We start from the raw sequence: 19,160 nt of genomic DNA, 5'->3' as shown, positions 1-19,160 counted from the left end.
GCTGTCAATTTGTCTCCTGCCAGGAACAGGAAGTTTGCAACTCCTGTCTTAACTGGTTTTCCAGCATCTCAAACACTCCACCTCATGAACACAGGAGTCAGCATAATACACATGCATTTCTCTGAACATTATTACAGGAATTTCCTTCCCTCTGTCCCTGTTAAGACAGCCATTGGCCACTCCTTCCTTGCTCCTTTCTATGCAAGGACCAGGATTCGCAGACCGTCTCCCATCCAAATGCTCCATTTCTAATGACCCTTGTAACCAACACCAAACCATGACATTAATCCTTCATTAGTCATTCCATAAGTTTAGTCTCCTGAGTAACATATGGAGAGACAATGTTGAAATAAAATTCTCCTCTTTCACTCTCTCCATTCAAATGCTGAAGGTCTAGGTCTCAGAAGTTTAGTCAAAGTCTAGTTTTCAGGGTCTTATAGTCAATTAATGCTGCTTTCTTTCTCTTCGAGGATCTATTGGCATATCACTAGGAGTTCTCCTGATGATGAAAATACCCTCAATCTGGGCAACTTTAGAGGTGGGTTCAAGAAATGTGAATCTGATCTGATAATTATCTGATGTTCAAGAAGCTCCTTACAAGTGGTAGATAGTACTGGCCACAAATGGATTTTTTCCTTTTCCTGAATCCAGGAAAATTGTTTGGGCAAGCAGCAGGATGGTCATCTACACTGGCTGAACAAGTTTGAACTGAACCTCCAATCTACTACATCTGTAGTGCAGGGCATAGCCAATAACATAAATAAAAGAAAATTGTCCAGATACAAATATTTATGTTAGTGAAAACGCAATTAAAATGTCTGAATTCATACAAAACATCTATTATCAATTAAACATCCCACCCACGTCTAATCCAGGAACTTTATTTATAATAAAATGATTCTTCTCTTTATTGTGATACAGCCAAAAATGTCAGTTACGTACGAGTAAATGTTGTTATTATGTTCAATTGTTAAATATTGCTAATCTCCTGCAACTGAAATCTTGGGAAAATAATAATTTGATGATGCACACGTTGATTAGGAAGCTTTACTAGTCATTACAATACAATTACTGTTCTGTGGCTATTTTGGACTACACTATATAGTGCAAGCATTAGCCAATCAGATTTGATAAAAAGCGTTGGAATGCATTACAATATGCTTTTGGGTAATACTTACAAGGTCAACCATTAGTTCAGTGTGCAGTTGTTCCAACTAGACTTATTTGCCTAAGCTGCATGACGGATTAAATGATTGCCCTGAATGAAATGCTTCACCTACACTAAGCCAGACATGAGGACTATTTTATGGATGTAAAATTTAATGTAAGGAATGTCACAGCTCCTGGCTTGCCAACACCCTGGATGTGGGATTTGCAAATGCTACCTTACTAGGAGCACTGGAGTGTACTTTCATCAGCGCCTTTCTTCATGTTGTAAATCTGTTTAACATTTTTATGAATGATGCTCACTGGCTTCCGGTTCCTATGACAACCCAATACTTATACATATTGTAACATGCCATGTCAAAATATTTTAAGTTCTTTTTATTACAACTTAATTTCAATTGCTATTGTGAAATCTTATAGAGCAGATTTGGGTGACTGAGATAAGAACAAAAATTGCTGGAGAAACTCAGAAGGTCTGGCAGCATCTGTGGAGATAGAAACAGTTAATATTTCAAGTTCCATTTGACCGTGCTTCAGAACTGAGCAAAAGAGATGTCACATTGGACTTGAAATCTAAACTAGCTTTCTCTTTCTGCAAATGCTGCCAGACCTACTGAATTTCTCCAGCACTCTCTGTTCTTATCTCAAATGTCAGTACTTTGCTTTTATTTGATCCTCCGGGTACGGTGTTGACCTTTTCTTAGAGTTGAAGAGTGTGGTGCTGGAAAAGCACAGCCAGTCAGGCAGTATCCGAGGAGCAGGATTATGCCCAAAACATCAATTCCCCTGCTCCTCGGATGCTGCCTGACTGGCTGTTCTTTTCTAGCACTACACTCTTTGACTCTGATCTCTAACATTCTACAATGCTCACTGTCTCCCAATTTTCTTAGATATGCCAGCCCTCCAGGATTGGCATGGACTCTGGAACCTTAACTTCCAAGACATTGCAGTATGCAATCCTGGAGAAGAATCAAGAAGGGGCATAAAAATAGGTTTCTGCTTGTCATTTTCTTTGTCTGATATACAAGTATTAAAAATGGAAAAAAAAAAAGGCTATTTGGCTGCTGGTCAAGCATCAAACAGTTAAAATACAAGTCTTGCTGCTTTCCAAATGGCATAGGAAGGCCAGTGAAGATGCAGTGAGGTTGGATGTGTTGGCTGACTAGCTACTAGAACGTCATGTGTTGAAACCTTCAAGAATACAACTAATCACAGTTGGCAACCCTACACTTTATGCTGCTCTTTCCCTATATACCTGACAATGTTTTCTGTTCAAATACATATCTAATGCCCTACAAAAATACTTGCATCACTGACTTGAATTTGAACCCCATTTTCTCCATTTACATAAGTAAAATAAAAGAGAAAGAAAACAAAAATGAGAAAAGAACTTAAAAGAAAAGCAGACAGAGCAGATGAGCCTCAGGCTCAGAAGCCCTACACCAGTCCACTTGCAGTTAAAGAATAAAAATGTACTTCATTAAGAACCTCTTCTGACAAACAAACCAGTTTCATTAACTTTTCGAGAAAAAATGTGACAATTTATAGAAGTGTTACTGCCCAGCACAGATCTGTTCTGGCTACTGTGATTACATAGACATTGATTTCATCTCTGCTCACCTAAATAACTTTCATAGAACAGTCTGGCTACTCGCATGTTTAAGTCCATGTAGAAAATCTCAAGTAGTTGCACAATTCATGTGAAATATGATTTTTAACAGTACAACTTGTTCCTTTTTTTTCCTACAGGATTGCACATTTCCTCCACAGTAATAAGTAAAAAATCTTTTTAACGAAAGCAACAGGTATTTAAACAAGAACACAAATCTACTTTCCCACCAGGTTTCTTGATCTTTAGTGTCAGTCACCTTCTTGGGCATAGTGCAAATTCTCACCCAGATAAACACTGCGTGCATTGCTACAAACAATCCATTTTTGCATAAATTTATCCTGATCCTGGAAAGTTTAGTCAAAGATCCATAGACAGTTTCACTCATTCAACATTTGTGTGTTTCAATGAACATGTAGTGCGTTTGATCACCGCTGCTGGAAGAAATATGTCTCCAATAAGTTTGTGTCTGAATTAATCGACTGCACAGTGCAGGATATGAAACAAGTTTAAACCCTGCCATAAAATTCAATCATTGTTGTAAAATTCCTCAGGTTTAAAATGAAGTTGTGGTGCTTTTCATTATTAAGCAAATTACTGACACAACACTTCAAATTCTCCTGTTAGAAATTTTAGTTTAAAAGTATTGGGAAATGTCACCATAACGGTTTTCTAAAAATTATCAGCAGGAAATAATTCGATCCAGGTTTTGTGAAAGTTGAGAACATGGCGAACACATCTGGCCATTTGTAGTAAGCATCAGTAACATTGCCCTACGTCGGTCTGCTTTAAATCAACTTGAACTCTGCCACAGTTCAAGTGACTATTCCAAGTATAGAGCTAAGCAACAGCATTTCTGCGTGACTGATATACTTTGCAGCTGTTTACGTGGGGTTCCATGTCATCCAGTTGAAGCATCCAGGAGCAGCTTGCAACTAATACATTTCTATTTTGACCATGTCATAAATGCGGCTCATGTAGCTCCGATAGCAACCTTGGCTTAGTCCCAGAGGAATTTTCACACATTATCGTAATAGCACACAATTCATACAGGCATGACAGCTTGCACAATTAGTGCAAAATGTGATGCCAAGTCATCATTATAGATGCTAAGGGGTAGCTTTACAAATGTCCACTGATGGACAGAAACTCATGTGAGGTAAACTGGTCCCAATGAGTAATGCCCTGGTTGTACTTTTGATGCATTAAATTCTATTCAAAGTTTGAATGTATTAAATAAATTCTTATATGTGTTAACTCTTTTAACAATTAGGTGATGTTACAGTTATGGCAGTAACAAATTTATGTCATTATCAGATCAACTATAAAAAAATTCCATGTAAATTGATTTGCCCTTCAAATCTGTACAGATAAACTAGAAAATTAAATATGCATTGAATTATCAGCCTTTGCTGTTGTTTCACAACTTCACTGACTGCAAGGCACTGTAAACCCAGTTGCTATAATTCCAGTGTTCAATAGAATCTTGCTTTCACGGAGCAAGTTAGGTCAAACTGAAACTAATGGAAAGGTTTCCCAACCAGAAGAAAATATTAAACGCACAATGAAGGCAGTGTCAAAACCTTCACTAGCTCTTTAACCAGTAGAAATGTTAATTAGTAAATGAGTTAAAATTACGAGGGAAAAATGGCTGCTACTTTCACAAGGAGTTCCTCTAAATGTCAAAAAGCAGTGAAGCAAACTGCAGCAAGTCGAAGTTGGTTTGTGCTCAGAGTGAAACAGTGCTAATATTGTGACTTTTCCAATTTTTCTTTTCCATTGACACACAACATATTTAAAATATTTTTAATTTTAAAACAATTAAAGCAACAGTGAGTCTCAGAAATATGTCTCCAAAATGATTTTGAACATTTATGTTGCGAACACTAATGGGATGAAGATTGGTGAAATGAAAACAGCTACAAACTCAATATAAGCCTCTCTATGCTGATGTAATTAAACAATTCCATCCCTCAGATGTTGTGCTAACTCCTGCCCATCACTCGTCTCTCCTGCAGAGATAGCTCCACATTGCAATTCCATCTCTCTGCCCATTTCTGGAATAGTATTCCTCTAGTGTCTTCTAATCTTCTTTGAAATGATGTGATTTACTCAGCTTCAAGATGCAGTTGCAGTAATTTATTCCATATGCTAGTGATAAGCTACAGGGAATATAGAATTTTACTTTCCTCCTCCGAGTACTAATGCTAATTGTTATGCCTCGATGTAGTGATTCATTCACTGGCCTGGATTTTCATCTTTTAGGTGCATTGTGAGGGTTGGGATAATCCTCAGTTTGGCCTCTCCTTCTCAAGACAAATTGCCTGTAAAGATGGGATTTTCATGCTGTTGGACAGGTACCAGTGTGAGCTGGGGTAGGGCTAGCCTACAATGGAAGAAGCTCAGAGGTAGCCAAAGGAGTTGCTATATGCCATGGTGGATGAAATTAAAAGGCCCACCTTGAGTTGTGGGACTCTGTGGTAACTATAATAAAAAGTGTAGACCCTCTAGCCCTCATCGTTCACACTCCTTCAAACTCCAGCCACTCTCCACGCCACATGCATGTCACCTCATGTCCTTTCACTCAACCCAATAACTCCTCATGTGCCCTATGCCAAATAATGCCCCCCCAAGCTCTCATAATGCTTTTCTATTCACATCCTTTGGTCTTGCGCACTCCCTTCCTCCCTCTTGAACTCACTCACTACCTCCTTCCCTCTCAGTCTTGCTTACTCCTTATATCAATGATATAGAAGATGGTATTAATAGTAACATTAGCAAATTTGCTGATGATACAAAGCTGGGTGGCAGGGTGAAATGTGAGGAGGATGTTAGGAGATTACAGGGTGATCTGGACAGGTTAGGTGAGTGGACAGATGCATGGCAGATGCCGTTTAATGTGGATAAATGTATGGTTATCCACTTTGGTGGCAAGAACAGGAAGGCAGACTACTACCTAAATGGAGTCAAGTTAAGTAAAGGGGCAGTACAAAGAGATCTGGGTGTTTTTGTACACCAGTCAATGAAGGCAAGCATGCAGGTACAGCAGGTAGTGAAGAAAGCTAATAGCATGCTGGCCTTCATAACAAGAGGGATTGAGTATAGAAGTAAAGAGGTAAAGAAGACTAAGAGGGGATCTGATTGAGATGTATAAGATTATTAAAGGATTGGACACTCTGGAGGCAGGAAACATGTTTCCGCTGATGGATGAGTCCCGAACCAGAGGACACAGCTTCAAAATAAGGGGTAGGCCATTTAGGACAGAGATGAGGAGAAACTTCTTCACCCAGAGAGTGGTGGGTGTGTGGAATGCTCTGCCCCAGAAGGCAGTGGAGGCCCAGTCTCTGGATTCGTTTAAGAAAGAATTGGATAGAGCTCTCAAGGATAGTGGAATCAAGGGTTATGGAGATAAGGCAGGGACAGGATACTGATTGAGGATGAGCAGCCATGATTATAATGAATGGTGGTGCAGGCTTGAAGGGCAGAATGGCCTACTCCCACACCTATTGTCTATTGTCTCCCTCTCAGTTTTGCTAACTCCCCCACGAGCCCTCTCGCTCTCACTCATGCCGTCCCTCCCTCCCTCTCCATCTTGTGCACTTCCTCGCGTGCTCTCTGAATTGGAGGTCTGCTGCCTTCCATCAGCCATGCTGCAGTCACTGCGGAAACACGTTGCAGCACTGTTCTCCGGTGATGTTCATTCTTGTCAGAAAGAGCATGATTTGGAGGAAAGATAAAGGGTATGGGATATAACAAAAAAATTAAAATACAATCATTCATAACTTTCCATTTTTGTTAAAAACAAACCTTATTTCACTGTAGGCCAATAAAGTGCCAATCATTCAGACCTTTAAACGATCAATGGCAGAAACTGCAAATGCTTGTGCAATTGACAGAAGAGATCACAAAGCCAGAGCTGTCAATCAAGCAATGTTTGCGCTGGCCCTCAGCTAAAACTCTATTGTACGTCTTAGATCTCATCCAAATCTCTTTATGCATTCTTGACAAAGAGGCCAGATGTCCGTTATACTGTTGAAACATTTGAGCCCTGTGGAAAAATTATTCTGTTTCTTAACAGGTTTTTGGAAGGACTGATTATGGAAGACCTATTGGTCAGTTAACAATTTTCTGAATTCAGAAGTAACAGAAATGTTATTTACCTCTAACACATTGTTTTGGTGTGGGGTCTCTACTGCAAACAGCTACTCATGAATATTTCATTCAACCCTTTGGCCTCTCATGTACCCCATGCCAAGTTATGTGAATACCAATGTGAGAGTATTTGACATCAAGCCACATTTGACTGAGTGTGCTATATAGAAGCCCTCGCAAAACTTGAGTCAACTGGAATCAGAGGGAAAACACTCAGCTGGTTGGAGACATGCCTGGCACAAAGGAAGATGGCTGTGACTGATGGAATCAGTCATCTCAGGTCCAGGAGATCTCTGCAGGAGTTCCTCAGCATACCATCCGAAACCCAACCACCTTCAGCTGCTTCGTCAATGATCTTGCCTTCCTCATAAAGTCAGGCATGATGGGGATTCACTGGTGATTACACAATGTTAGCAGCATTGGCCACTCCTCAGATACTGAAGCAATCCATGTCCGAATACAGAAAGATTTGGATAATAGGCTGATAAGTGACAAATAACATCGTGGCAGGCAATGACCATCCCAAACAAACAGGAACTTAACCTTTACCCCTTGGCTTCAATGGGATTACCATTGCTGAATTCCCTAATATCAACATCACTAGGGTTATCATTGACCACAAACTGAACCATATAAACATGTGGCTACGGAGCATGTCAGAAGCTAGGAATGACACAGGGAGTAACTCACCTCCTGGCTTCGCAAAGCCTGTCCACCACTTATAAGGCACAAGTCAGGCATATGATAAAATATTCTCTACTCTCCTATACAAGTGCAGCACCAACAAGAAATGCAAGAAACAAAAAGCAGCCTGCTTGATTGGCACCACATCCAGAAACATTAACTCCTCTACCACTGCCACTCAGCAGCAGCAGCATGTCCCATTGACCAGATGCACTGCAGAAATTCCCCAAGGCTCCTTAGAGAGCACCTTCCAAACCCACAACCACTACTTTTGAGGAGGACAAGAATAGAATTGAATTGAATTTATTGTCACGTGTACCGAGACACAGTGAAAAGCTTTGTCTTGCAAGCAATACAGGCAGATCACAGAGTTAAGTAGCATAGATACGTAAATAATAGGTAAACAGCGGCAAAAACAAAAACACAGGTACAGGCGAAGGTTAAGAGTTTGTGAGTCCATTCAGTACTCTGACAACAGTTGGGTAGAAACAGTTTTGAAACCAGCTGGTGTGTGTGTTCAGACTTCTGTACTTCTCCCCAATGGTAGAGATTGAAGAAAAACACTGCCAGGGTGGGATGGATTTTTGAGAATGCTGGTGGCCTTTCCTTGACAGCGGGTCTGGTAGATGGAATCTATATGGGAGGTTAGCCTTTGTGATTGTCTGTGCCAAGTTCACCACTCTCTGTAACCATCTCTGATCTTGAATGGTACAGTTGCCATACCAGGTAGTGATACATCCAGAAAGAATGCTCTCGATGGCCCATCTATACAAGTTGGTATTCACCGTCATGCCAAATCTCCTCACCTGCCTGAGGAAGAAGAGACGTTGTCGGGCCTTTGTAACCAGTGTGTCCACATGAAGGGTCCAGGAAAGCTTGTTGTGGATGACCACTTCCAGGTGCTTGACACTCTCCACTCGTTCCACCTCTGTGCTGTTAATGTGTTGTGGCGGGGGGGGGGCATGAGTAACATCTCACCAAAAGTCAATAATGTGTTCCATGGTTTTGCTGGCATTGTGAGCTAGGTTGTTCTCAGTGCATCATTTTTCCAGGTCTTCCACCTCCTGTCTGTTGTCTGTTACGTCGCCATCTGTCATCCGACTGACTGTGGTGGTGTCATCAGCAAACCTGTAAATGGCATTAGTCTGGTATTTGGCAACGCAGTCATGGATATACAGTGAATAAAGTATGGGGGCTGAATATACACCCTTGGGGGACTCCAGTGTTGAGTGTTAGTGAGGATGAAATATTGTTCCCAATCTTCACTGATTGTGGCCTGTGGGTCAGGAAACTGAGGATCCAGTCGCAGAGAGTGGGGCTTAGTCCAAGATCACTAAGTTTAGTAATCAGTCTTGAAGGGATAGTAGTCTTGAAGGCAGATACGTGGGAATTTACCTTGGAATTACCTCCAAGCTTCAAGCCATCATGCCCACATAGACCTACCCCAAAGACCACACTACTTACCTAGCCCCTTGCCACCATACACTCTGACGCTCTACTCACCAGGCATCATACCTCCTACTCAGCTAACATTCTAGCTATCTGGCACCTTGCCCATTGGCAACCTACCCCGGCACCTTACTCCTATTTCTGGCACCTTAACCCCAACCCATCTGGCACCTTACTTGTCTGGACCAATGCACCCTACCCATCGGTTTCTTACCCTCCACTCCCTCTCAGCAAACATCTCAAGTAACATATGTATTTCCCATTTAACAGTAGCTGTCAAAGTGATTGTAAGGACCTTTAAATGTCAGAATATGGCAGCAGTAAAAAGGGGGTGCAGTCTGCCTTCCTCTGATGGCTCTGAAGTGGAAAAGAGTTCTCAGAATGAAAATACAGCTCTGTATGTCTGAGGGAAGCCTGATGGGAAACTCCTTTCAGCAATTTGGAGCTCCATTCTTTAGCAAAAAAAAAGACCAGAATGGTGATTTGTGTGAGACTGTCACTTCCCAGAAAATCTGGCGCAATACACAGAAATAATGGAGACAATCTATCATAAATCCTCACACCTGGTATCTCTTCAGTTCAGATTTAGCTTGAGTTTGTTGCTGTCACAGTCTAACACCCTTCACAGACGGTTTCAATCTTAGTTACTGACTTGAGACTATAAATATATTGAATAAGCTTTGTGAAAGTTTGAATCAAACCAGATGGTTAATGTTGTGCTGAAAGGAAAATGAATGCATTTGAGCATTAGATAATAAAATAAATGGGATCTGGTACCTAAGGGATTCTACTTCTACACTGCAACATTTATTGTTTTTAATCTACATTGTGTCGTTACAACTAAATTTGGGCATTACTGACTTCTAACTATGTCTGCAACAAATCAACACTGTTCATCAAACGTATTCATATGAACTGATCATAGAGGAGCCAAGCTAAATATTTAAATATAATTTCCATTCTGTTCAAGTACTTTCAGCTACCACAAGGCAAGTTAAAAATAATTGTACATACTGAGGTTCAAACAAAAGATTCATTTGTGTTGACACCTATGTCTAGTAATAGAAAATTTCACCATAAGCACCAGCACATGGTTGTGAGCTATATCCACGAACTGCAAGGCATATTCACAATCACTTTCATTCAACATAAAAACTTTATAAATAGATTAACTAGTTTACTTCGAGAATAGGACAATTATTCAATAATCTGCATGACAAGAGACAAAGGAATTGGATGATATTAAGTCAGAATATTGTGCTGTAGTATTGGACCCCAGGAAGTGGAGTAGGCTTTTCAGCCTCTCAAACCTATTCTGTACTTCAATTTGATTGTGATTGATCTGTATCTTAGATCTATTTCTCTTCAGGTGCGTTATCAACTCACAGAATTTCCAATGAGCCACTGGGAATGCAGCGTCACAGTAGTAATATCACAAGATTAGGACCCAGAGGTCCACTCTCTAAGTGCTCTTAGGACATGGGTTTATATCCCACAGTGACATCTGAATTCAGTTTGAAGTACATCTGGAATTAAAAATATTAGTTTAATTGTTGCAAAATCCCTCTGGCTCGCCAATGCTCTTTAGGAAAGAAAATTTATCACCTTTACCTGGTCTGGTCCACATGTGACTCCAGACCCAGACCAATGTGATTAACTTTTAACTGTCCTCGGAAATAGCCCAGCAAGCCATTCAGTTCCAGGATAACTTGCTGGCCTTGCCAATGACTCCCACATCCCATGACTGAAAGAAAAGGTACTTCTGTCAGAACGAAGATCAGGATGGACTGTCCATGGCACCCTGAACTGGGAAGCTCAACAGACAGAGGTGCAGGATTTTTGTTGGGGTTTTACGGAGGCAGTTGAGAAAATTGATACCACATCAAGAACATCCATACCAGAAAGCAGCTTGATGACTTAGCAAGGCTGGTCCAGCTTAGTAAAGCCATTGGTACCATTGTACAATCAGCTTCCAGTTTATGAGCTTCACTCACCCCTTCACTTTGAAAGTACTCATCCTGGCTCATCACCTGGCTGTCAGAGAAACTCACTTCAACCAAGGGCATCTTTCCAAACAGTTGAAACTTCTAATTCAAACAAATAATTTCATCAGTCAGACTTCAGAATTCATGGGAAGGAGTGCTTCAGACGGTGAGTAATAGGTATCTGGAAACATGCAGCAGTTGGTCACTGAGATTAACAGAGCACTGAGGCTACCAGCTTCAATTTCAGGTCATTATGCTCCTATTAGACTGATTAACCCACTATATAAATGGCCACCCAACCAAGGCTCATGTCCCACTGAGGGAGTGTTCTAGTGTTGTTGGAGATGCATATTTCAGATGTTTTGCTAAACCCAGATTCAGTTTACTCCATTTAGATCAATGTCGCAACTCCATTTCTCAAACTTGGAAAAGGCCAAGGAACTCCCCACAGAATGAAACAAATGTTTAATCTCAAAATCTCACCAAAAACAAAAGTAACTGGTCATTCATCTCACAGCTGCCCACTTGTGAGAAGTTCGGATGTCATGTTTGCCTACGTAACAGTAATGGGTGCATGATTCTTCTCATTCACAGTAAATATTTTGAGCTATTTAAAACAAATACAAAGTTACAGCTTTTTCTGAGTAGTAGGTCTTCTTTTGGTTTATAGAGGTCAAGGAAGTAAATATTTAGAGAAAACGAGGTTTTGCATACCTTTGGTGACTGGCATGTGCTGGATCTCATTTTAATTGGACAATACAATGCACTATTTGTAAAATGCATTTTGGATAATCTTCCATGAGCTGTTCTGCACAACTGTTTATCATAGCTGCACTCCAGTCACACTGACTTGCCTTTCATAAATACTGTCAGAGTTAGTGGCTGTGATGAAGCAACAAGTCAACAGTTGTGATGGAGTAGGAGATCCTTGAACTTCTATCTTTTTGGCTTTGCAATTTATTTGTTTTTCTCTATCTACAGCAACTGCCTGTGTGACACACCCACTCCCAACCCCCACTCACCCATCAAGAGCTGCTTCCACATCAGAACATCTCCCCCTTGACTTCTTTCCGGATTCTGCTAAATCAACATCCTGCACATTGCAGTTGTATGGAATGTGATTAATGATTCTTCAACGCAATTCAGTGAAGAATTCATCAATTCGCACAGTTACAACTTGTAAATCAATGGGAAGACAGAATAGCTTATTGTAAGATAAATGATACATTGTTCAGGTTCAGGGAGGCTATTTTTATTTTAATCACTTTAATGGTTTTACATCTAAATTAGTTCTATATTTGTGGTGAAAATGTGATGCTGGAAAAGCGCAGCAGGTCAGGCAGCATCCAGGGAACAGGAGAATCAACCTTTCGGGCATAAGCTCTTCTTCAGGAATCGGGCTTATGCCCGAAACGTCGATTCTCCTGTTCCCTGGATGCTGCCTGACCTGCTGCGCTTTTCCAGCAACACATTTTCAGCTCTGATCTCCAGCATCTGCAGACCTCACTTTCTCCTCCTATATTTGTGGTGCCAATCCTTCAACTGCAAGTATCACTAACATAAGCTAACACATGTATTGGATATAAAATGGGTCATATTTAGAGGGCCTTTATTGGAATAGATACTGAAAGTGCCCAGGGATTTGCTGCGCTTCATATCCATATATATGGATACAAATTCTCTCAAAGGGCAACCATTTCCTTTCAAAATGTCATCATGCCATTTCACAGCATTAAAACAGTTGCAATCTTTCACTGAGTTACTTTAAACATTCACTTCAAAAAACATGAATAACGTAGCTCAGCACTCTCATTAATCCTCTCAATAATTCTGCATTAAGACGAGTTCATTCTAATTTTAGAACACTGAAGGGCACTGTCTGAAAATGTAAAATGAACTTGCCTGCATAACAGTAACTGCACTCCAAAATGTTATTCATCATCTACAGCTCTTGTGACCTTTCACCCTGATAAGCATTCAATAAGTTTAAATGCTATAATTCCAGGTAGCTCTGGATCTTTCCAGTCCTCTCCTGATATTTCTCCTTCTGCCCTCTATTCTAGTTCTCTCTCACCCTCTCATTTGTGAGCCCATCCCACTCAATTTTTTTTGGATCTTCTCACTGGCTGTTGTAATAGGGCCAGCTGCAGTCCCAGCAATGGCCTCTATTCCCTGTGGCGCTTTGGGTCCTAATGCACGAGCAACCTCTGATTGGCCAGCAACTCGTGGAAGGAACAGAAACACTAACAGCAGAAAGTGAACTGTCTGCCATTTTACCCCATCAGGGCCACTGACAAGTGGATGGGCTACCATTGTAGCTAATTAAGTCAGCCCTGTCTGTTTAAATGGGGTACTTCACATTACCTCTGGCTGCAGTTGGAGCTCAAGAAACTATTTTGTGGTGTGTAACTGATTGTTCGGAAACTGATTAAACAGGCAGCGCATGTTTTCTGATTTTGTGTTTTTCTAATCTATGATATACTTAAAAGAAGGTTTAATAGAGAGTTAAGGCCGTTTCTAACTATGATGCTCCTCATACAGTTATGGTCTTAACTAAATTAAACCTAGCTGTGCAGCTGTGTGATAATTCCAGCACATTGCATTAAAAAGCAGATCTGTAGCATTGATTTTGAGTTCACAATCTTGACTACTATTAAGGGATGGTACTAAAGAGTGGCTGGGAACAGCAGCAGAAAAGATGACATTATCAAAGGGTTAGTCAGCCAGGCTTTCCCTGCACAGCAACAAGCAGTCAAGAGAGGTCTGGCACAAACAGAGGGCCAGCAACAGATTGCAATCTTTACAGAGATAATAATGTTTGTATAGAGACAGCAACATTAAGAGCATAGATTTCTCTTTAAATTAAAAAGGTTGTTCTCTCCTAAAGTTGTCTCCAGATTTATAGGTACTGTATAAGACTTGCAAATTGGCAGCAAATGGTTTTCATACAAACAGGAAAGCCAGAAACATGATTCACAAGAAACACTATCCCACAGACCCTTCCGAGTCTGTTTAAGAATCTGACCTTAGGTCCAATGGTTCAACTCCTGATTAATGATGTCTTTTTCCAGGCTATATGCAGTTATCTGCTGTCACTGTGTCATTGATTCTTTTATTTTAATTCATCTACCAAATTTGAATCGATTAGAACTACTGACAGAATAAAATCGTTATACTGTGAAACATCAGAAGAGTATTTTAATCACTCTCAAACATATAAAATAAACCCTGTGATAGAAAATTCTTCCTTTCCAATTTGACAACAAATGTATATTAGCAAACAATGCACCCACTTTCTGAGAACTATCATGCAAATATTCTGCTGGGATTAAGAATGGTGGTGGTGTGATATAGATCTCTCTTGAAGTAGGTTGTAATCTGGAGCTATGGATAGTGACAATGAGGCTCCAAATTTCTTTCCAACACATGGCTGACCAGAAACCTCTCTCACTGTTACCTCCTGCCAGTGCCACATGTTCTAAGGATTTACAAAATTGATAATCAACCTGTTTGGACATGACAAGAATGTAGCTTCCCTTGTCCATTAAGTCCTGGAGTGGTCCAGGACCCAAAGCATCCAAATCAGAGGCAGGAACACTACTTACTGCATCAAAAGGCTTCCTCATTGGACAGAGTGAAGTTATTTGAATTTGTAGAAATGATTGTGACTCATAGATGTTTGTAGCATAGAAGGAGGTTACTTGACCAATCATGTTAGCACCAGCCATCACAGATCTGACTACATGAATCCCATCTTCCAGTTTATGGCACATAGCCCTGGAGGCTATGGAAATACAAGTGAATATGTCAATGCTCCTTATATATTTCAAGAGTTTTTAACTCAATTACCCTTGCAGGCAGTAATTCCACCATCCTCTGGGTGAAAATATTTCTCCTCAACGCTCTATTTTGCCTCCTACTTCTTACTTCAAACCTATGGTCCTCACTATTGAAACCTCTGCTAATGGAATGTACCTTCCTATCTACTCTATCTGTTCCTCTCAATTTTATACACCTCCATCAGGTCCCATTTCAACTTTTTCTCCTCCAAAGAAAAGAACTTCACCTATATAACCTTTCCTCATACCCCAAACTTCCAGGCCAACCAGCATCCTGGTATTTCTCCCCTGCACCCTCTCTGATACAATCACATCCTTCTGATAATGTGGTGACCAGAAGTGCAAGAAGTATACCACTTGTGGCATAATCAGTAATTTGTACAGTTCCAGCAAAACCATCCCTACTCTAAAGGCAGGTATGCCACATGCCTTCTTCATACCTTACCTGTCTTCAGGGTTTTTTGAATATACAAGTTCCCACTGATCTTCAGTACCTTTCAGGGATCTACCATTTATAGGTTAACCACTTGCCTTGTTAGCTGTTCCCAAGTACATTACTTCACATTTTTCTGGGTTCAATTCTACTTGTTATTGCTTATCTTCCTACTGATATACCATCCTATCAATTTTCATGTCATCAATGAATTTCTTCATCACATCCCCTACAGATAAGTGCAAATCATTAATGGACACCACAAACAGCAAGGGCCCCAGCACTGAGCTCTGTGGAATCCCACGAGAAACAAACTTTCAGTCATAGAAACATTCCCCATATATCACCCTCTGCTTCCTGTCTCTCAGCCAATTTTGGATCCACCGTGGGACTTTGCCTTTGATCCAAAGTGCTCTTCCTTTCTTAATCAATCTGTCACGAAGAACCTTAACAAAAGCCTCACTAAATTCCATGTAGACCACATCAAATACATTACTCTCATTAACACTAAAAAAAGTCACCAGATTCCAAATATTAACTCTGCTTTCTCTCCACAGATGCCACCAGACCTACTGAATTTCACCAGCAATTTTGTCATTAACATGCCTGCCTATCTCCACAAAATATTTGATCAAATTTGCCAAACATGAACTTCAGTTCACAAATTGATACTGATTATCCTTGATTAACCTGTGACTCTGCAATTGTAAATTATTCTGTTTCTTAGAATTCTCCCAATAACTTCGATGCAATCAAGGTTAGACTGATTGCCCTGTAATTTCCCAATCTATTGCTTCCTCCTTTTTTAAATAACCAGACAGCTTCAGTTGGGGGTCCTCTAGTACCCCAGCTGTGGCCACAGAGAATTTGAAAATTACAGTCAGGACCACTACATCTCCTCCCTTAGCTCCCTCAGCAGCCTAGGATACATTTCTTTCAGGCCTATGGATTTATTCACTTCCAAGGCTGCTAAACCTGCTGGTAACTTGTTCTTCTCCACATTAATTTCTTCTAATATTTCACAGTCCTCCATCCTGATGTGTACCAGCATCATCATTTTCCATTGTGAAGATCTTTGTGCCCACATCTTGTGGGTTCACACCAAGATTACACTCAATAATCCCTTCTGTTTCCCTAGCTTTCCTCTTGCTCTTTATACAAAACCCCTTTCAGTTTTTCTTTATCCTACCTGCCAATGCTTTCTCCTCCATTCTCTTAGCTTTCCTAATTTCATTTTCCTCTATATTTTTCCTCTAGGAATGTGTCATAATCAGTATACATCAAAATCTATTATTAAATTCTCTTTTTCACTTAATCCTAACATGCATATCTCTTGATAGCTAGGTCTTGGTTCCATCCTTTGTCTTTATGGGAACAAAACTATGAATTGTGCAAAAAGGCTACTGTACATTGCACCTCTCTAACTCTCAGTTCAGCATACTTACCATGGTAAATCAGTGATCTTTTACATAGTGGTTGATTTTTATTATGCAGTCGGTAAACTTACAGTGAATGAGTGCCTGAACTTGAATAATACACCATTCATGCATCAATTGAAGATGAGGATTGAGATATAATATCTGTATTAAGTGTTCCTACCTGAGGATCTGACAGACGTGATATGTCTGGGTAAAGATAAAACTTTATTCCCTCTCCAGCTCCAGGTAGAGTCACTCCTCGAATCAGTAAAACCAACAGCATCAGGTAGGGGAATGTTGCTGTTACATACACCACCTGAGTATAAAAAAAAGCACACCATCAACTTGGCCTTTGTACTGTTTTTCATCCAAAGAATAATAAACATGATTGCCTGGTGACTATTATACACTGTGCAATTAATATGAAAATCTCAGCTTTCACTGTGTTGTTAGAAAACAATTTCTTGATTATACTATTAGGTAAAAAATAGCATGATTCTGTCATTTGCCTCATAACATAACCAATCAGATGTGCACAGAAATCAATAGTCAAATAACAGTTTTAAATTAATTGTGCACATTTTTCAAAGAGGGTTCCTCTTTCAGCTAACTACGAGAATTGGTGCATTGTCCATATTTAAGGGACGGCTTACAAAGACACACTCTGAGAAACAGTATTTTCAAAGCCTTTGCCACCATTTGAGCAATTGATTTTCATTATGGAAACTAATTTCTCGTTCACCAATCTTTCAGGGAGAGGGAATTTTCACCTCTAAAGACGGAATCAGGAGAATCCTCCTTCATAGGTGGTTGGTGGAGTTTGGTATGCTTTGTCATAGGATGTAATTGAGGGAGAGACCATTGCATTATATTTAAGGACTAGTCAAGTAAATATGTGAAGTTGTGGGGGAGGGTAGGTGGAAGAGTGAGAGAGAGAGAGAGAGATAGAGAGATAGAGACAGAGAGAGAGAGACAAGGAGAGGTCATGGTAAAGGGATTTAGTTTTAGATGGCTCTAAGAAAACACTGACATAGATGCTATGAGTCAAACACTGTGCAATAATGATTTCTGGTTATGAATAGGAAATAATACCAAATACAAAGGTACACAGTACCTTGAATTTATTAGTCACATAGTCATACAGCATGGAAACAGGCCCTTCGGTCCAACATGTTCCCAAACTAAATTAGTTCACCTGCCTACATTTAACCCATATCCCTTCAAATCTTTCATATTCATGTCCTTAGCCAAATGTCTTTTAAATGTTGTAACTGCATCTGCATCCACCACTTCCTCTGGAGGTTCATTCCACACACAAGCAACCCTGTGCAAAGAAGTTTCCCTCGTGTCCATTTTAAATCTTTCTCCTCTCACTTTAAAAATATTCCCCCTAGTTTTGAACTTGCCCACCTTAGGGAAAAGACCTTTGCCTTTCACCTTAGCTATGCCCCTATAAATCTCTATAAAGTCACCCCCCAACCTCCTATGCTCCAGTGAAAAAGGTCCGAGCATCTCCAGGCTACTTTTATAACTCAAACCCTCCATTCCTGGCAACATCCTGGTAGATCTTTTCTGAACTCTCTCTGGTTTAATAATATCTTTCCCTTAACAGGGTGACCAGAAGTGCACACACGACTCTGAAGAGGTCGGTACAACCTCAACATAACGTCCCAACTCCTATACTCAGAGATCTGAGCAACGAAGGCAAGCATGCTAAATGCGTTCTCAACCACCCTGTCTAACTGTGATGCAAATTTCAAAGATTTATATACCTGAACTCTATGTCTCTGCATTCTACAACACTATTAAGATCGCCTCCAAGGAATTTCTGCAGTTTTCATAAAGTTGCTCAGTTTTTACAAAACTGTTTGGCTGGGATCAGTATTTCAAAACTTCCCATGGTCTTATGGAAAAGAATTTCTTACAAATACTAATTAATGCATTGGAATGCTAAAGCCGCCTAATATGACTTCACCCAGAAGATAGCAATATGTTGATATTAATGTTCAAAAGATTACACACTATGGGGTTGATTTTTACTGCCTTTGCCTAGCATTAATAGAGCATTAATGACCTCAAAACAGTAATGGGAGCCTTGTTAACACCAACGATTTATCTAGTTTTACATGGACAGGAGACGATATTGTATGGTTTTCGAATGACCCACCTAGTTTGACCACGTTTAATATGGAAATTAGTCCTTTTTTAAAAAACATTTCTGGTTTGAACTGCTTAAAAATTTCACAGGCAATGGAACCAAAGAAAGTCATGAAAGAAAGTGCCCTTTACAAAAGAATCCAGGTCACTGAATCAGGCCCTCTATCCTCCATGATCAGGCTCACCTTCCAATCCCTCATCAAAAGATTTATAAGGATGTTGCAAGGGTTGGCAGATTTGAGCAATAGGGAGAGGTTGAATAGGCTA

General features: G+C 40.2%; 1 protein-coding gene across 2 annotated transcripts in view; it reads right to left on the bottom strand.

The window, feature by feature from the left end:
• Window positions 1–19,160, bottom strand: part of slc6a11b (solute carrier family 6 member 11b) — a 173,359-nt gene that overhangs the window by 84,427 nt on the left and 69,772 nt on the right. For both annotated transcript variants that reach the window (XM_043707925.2, XM_043707924.2), the window contains exon 7: window positions 16,918–17,052. In XM_043707925.2, coding sequence (XP_043563860.1) covers window positions 16,918–17,052 — 135 coding nt within the window. The remainder of the gene's footprint in view (window positions 1–16,917; window positions 17,053–19,160) is intronic.

The sequence above is a fragment of the Chiloscyllium plagiosum genome, unplaced genomic scaffold (genome assembly GCF_037043375.1).
Source record: "Chiloscyllium plagiosum isolate Xiang-an unplaced genomic scaffold, Cpla_swu_hap1 HiC_scaffold_14, whole genome shotgun sequence".
In the NCBI taxonomy this organism is placed as follows: Eukaryota; Metazoa; Chordata; class Chondrichthyes; order Orectolobiformes; family Hemiscylliidae; genus Chiloscyllium; species Chiloscyllium plagiosum.
This window is presented reverse-complemented; position numbering and strand designations above follow the sequence as displayed.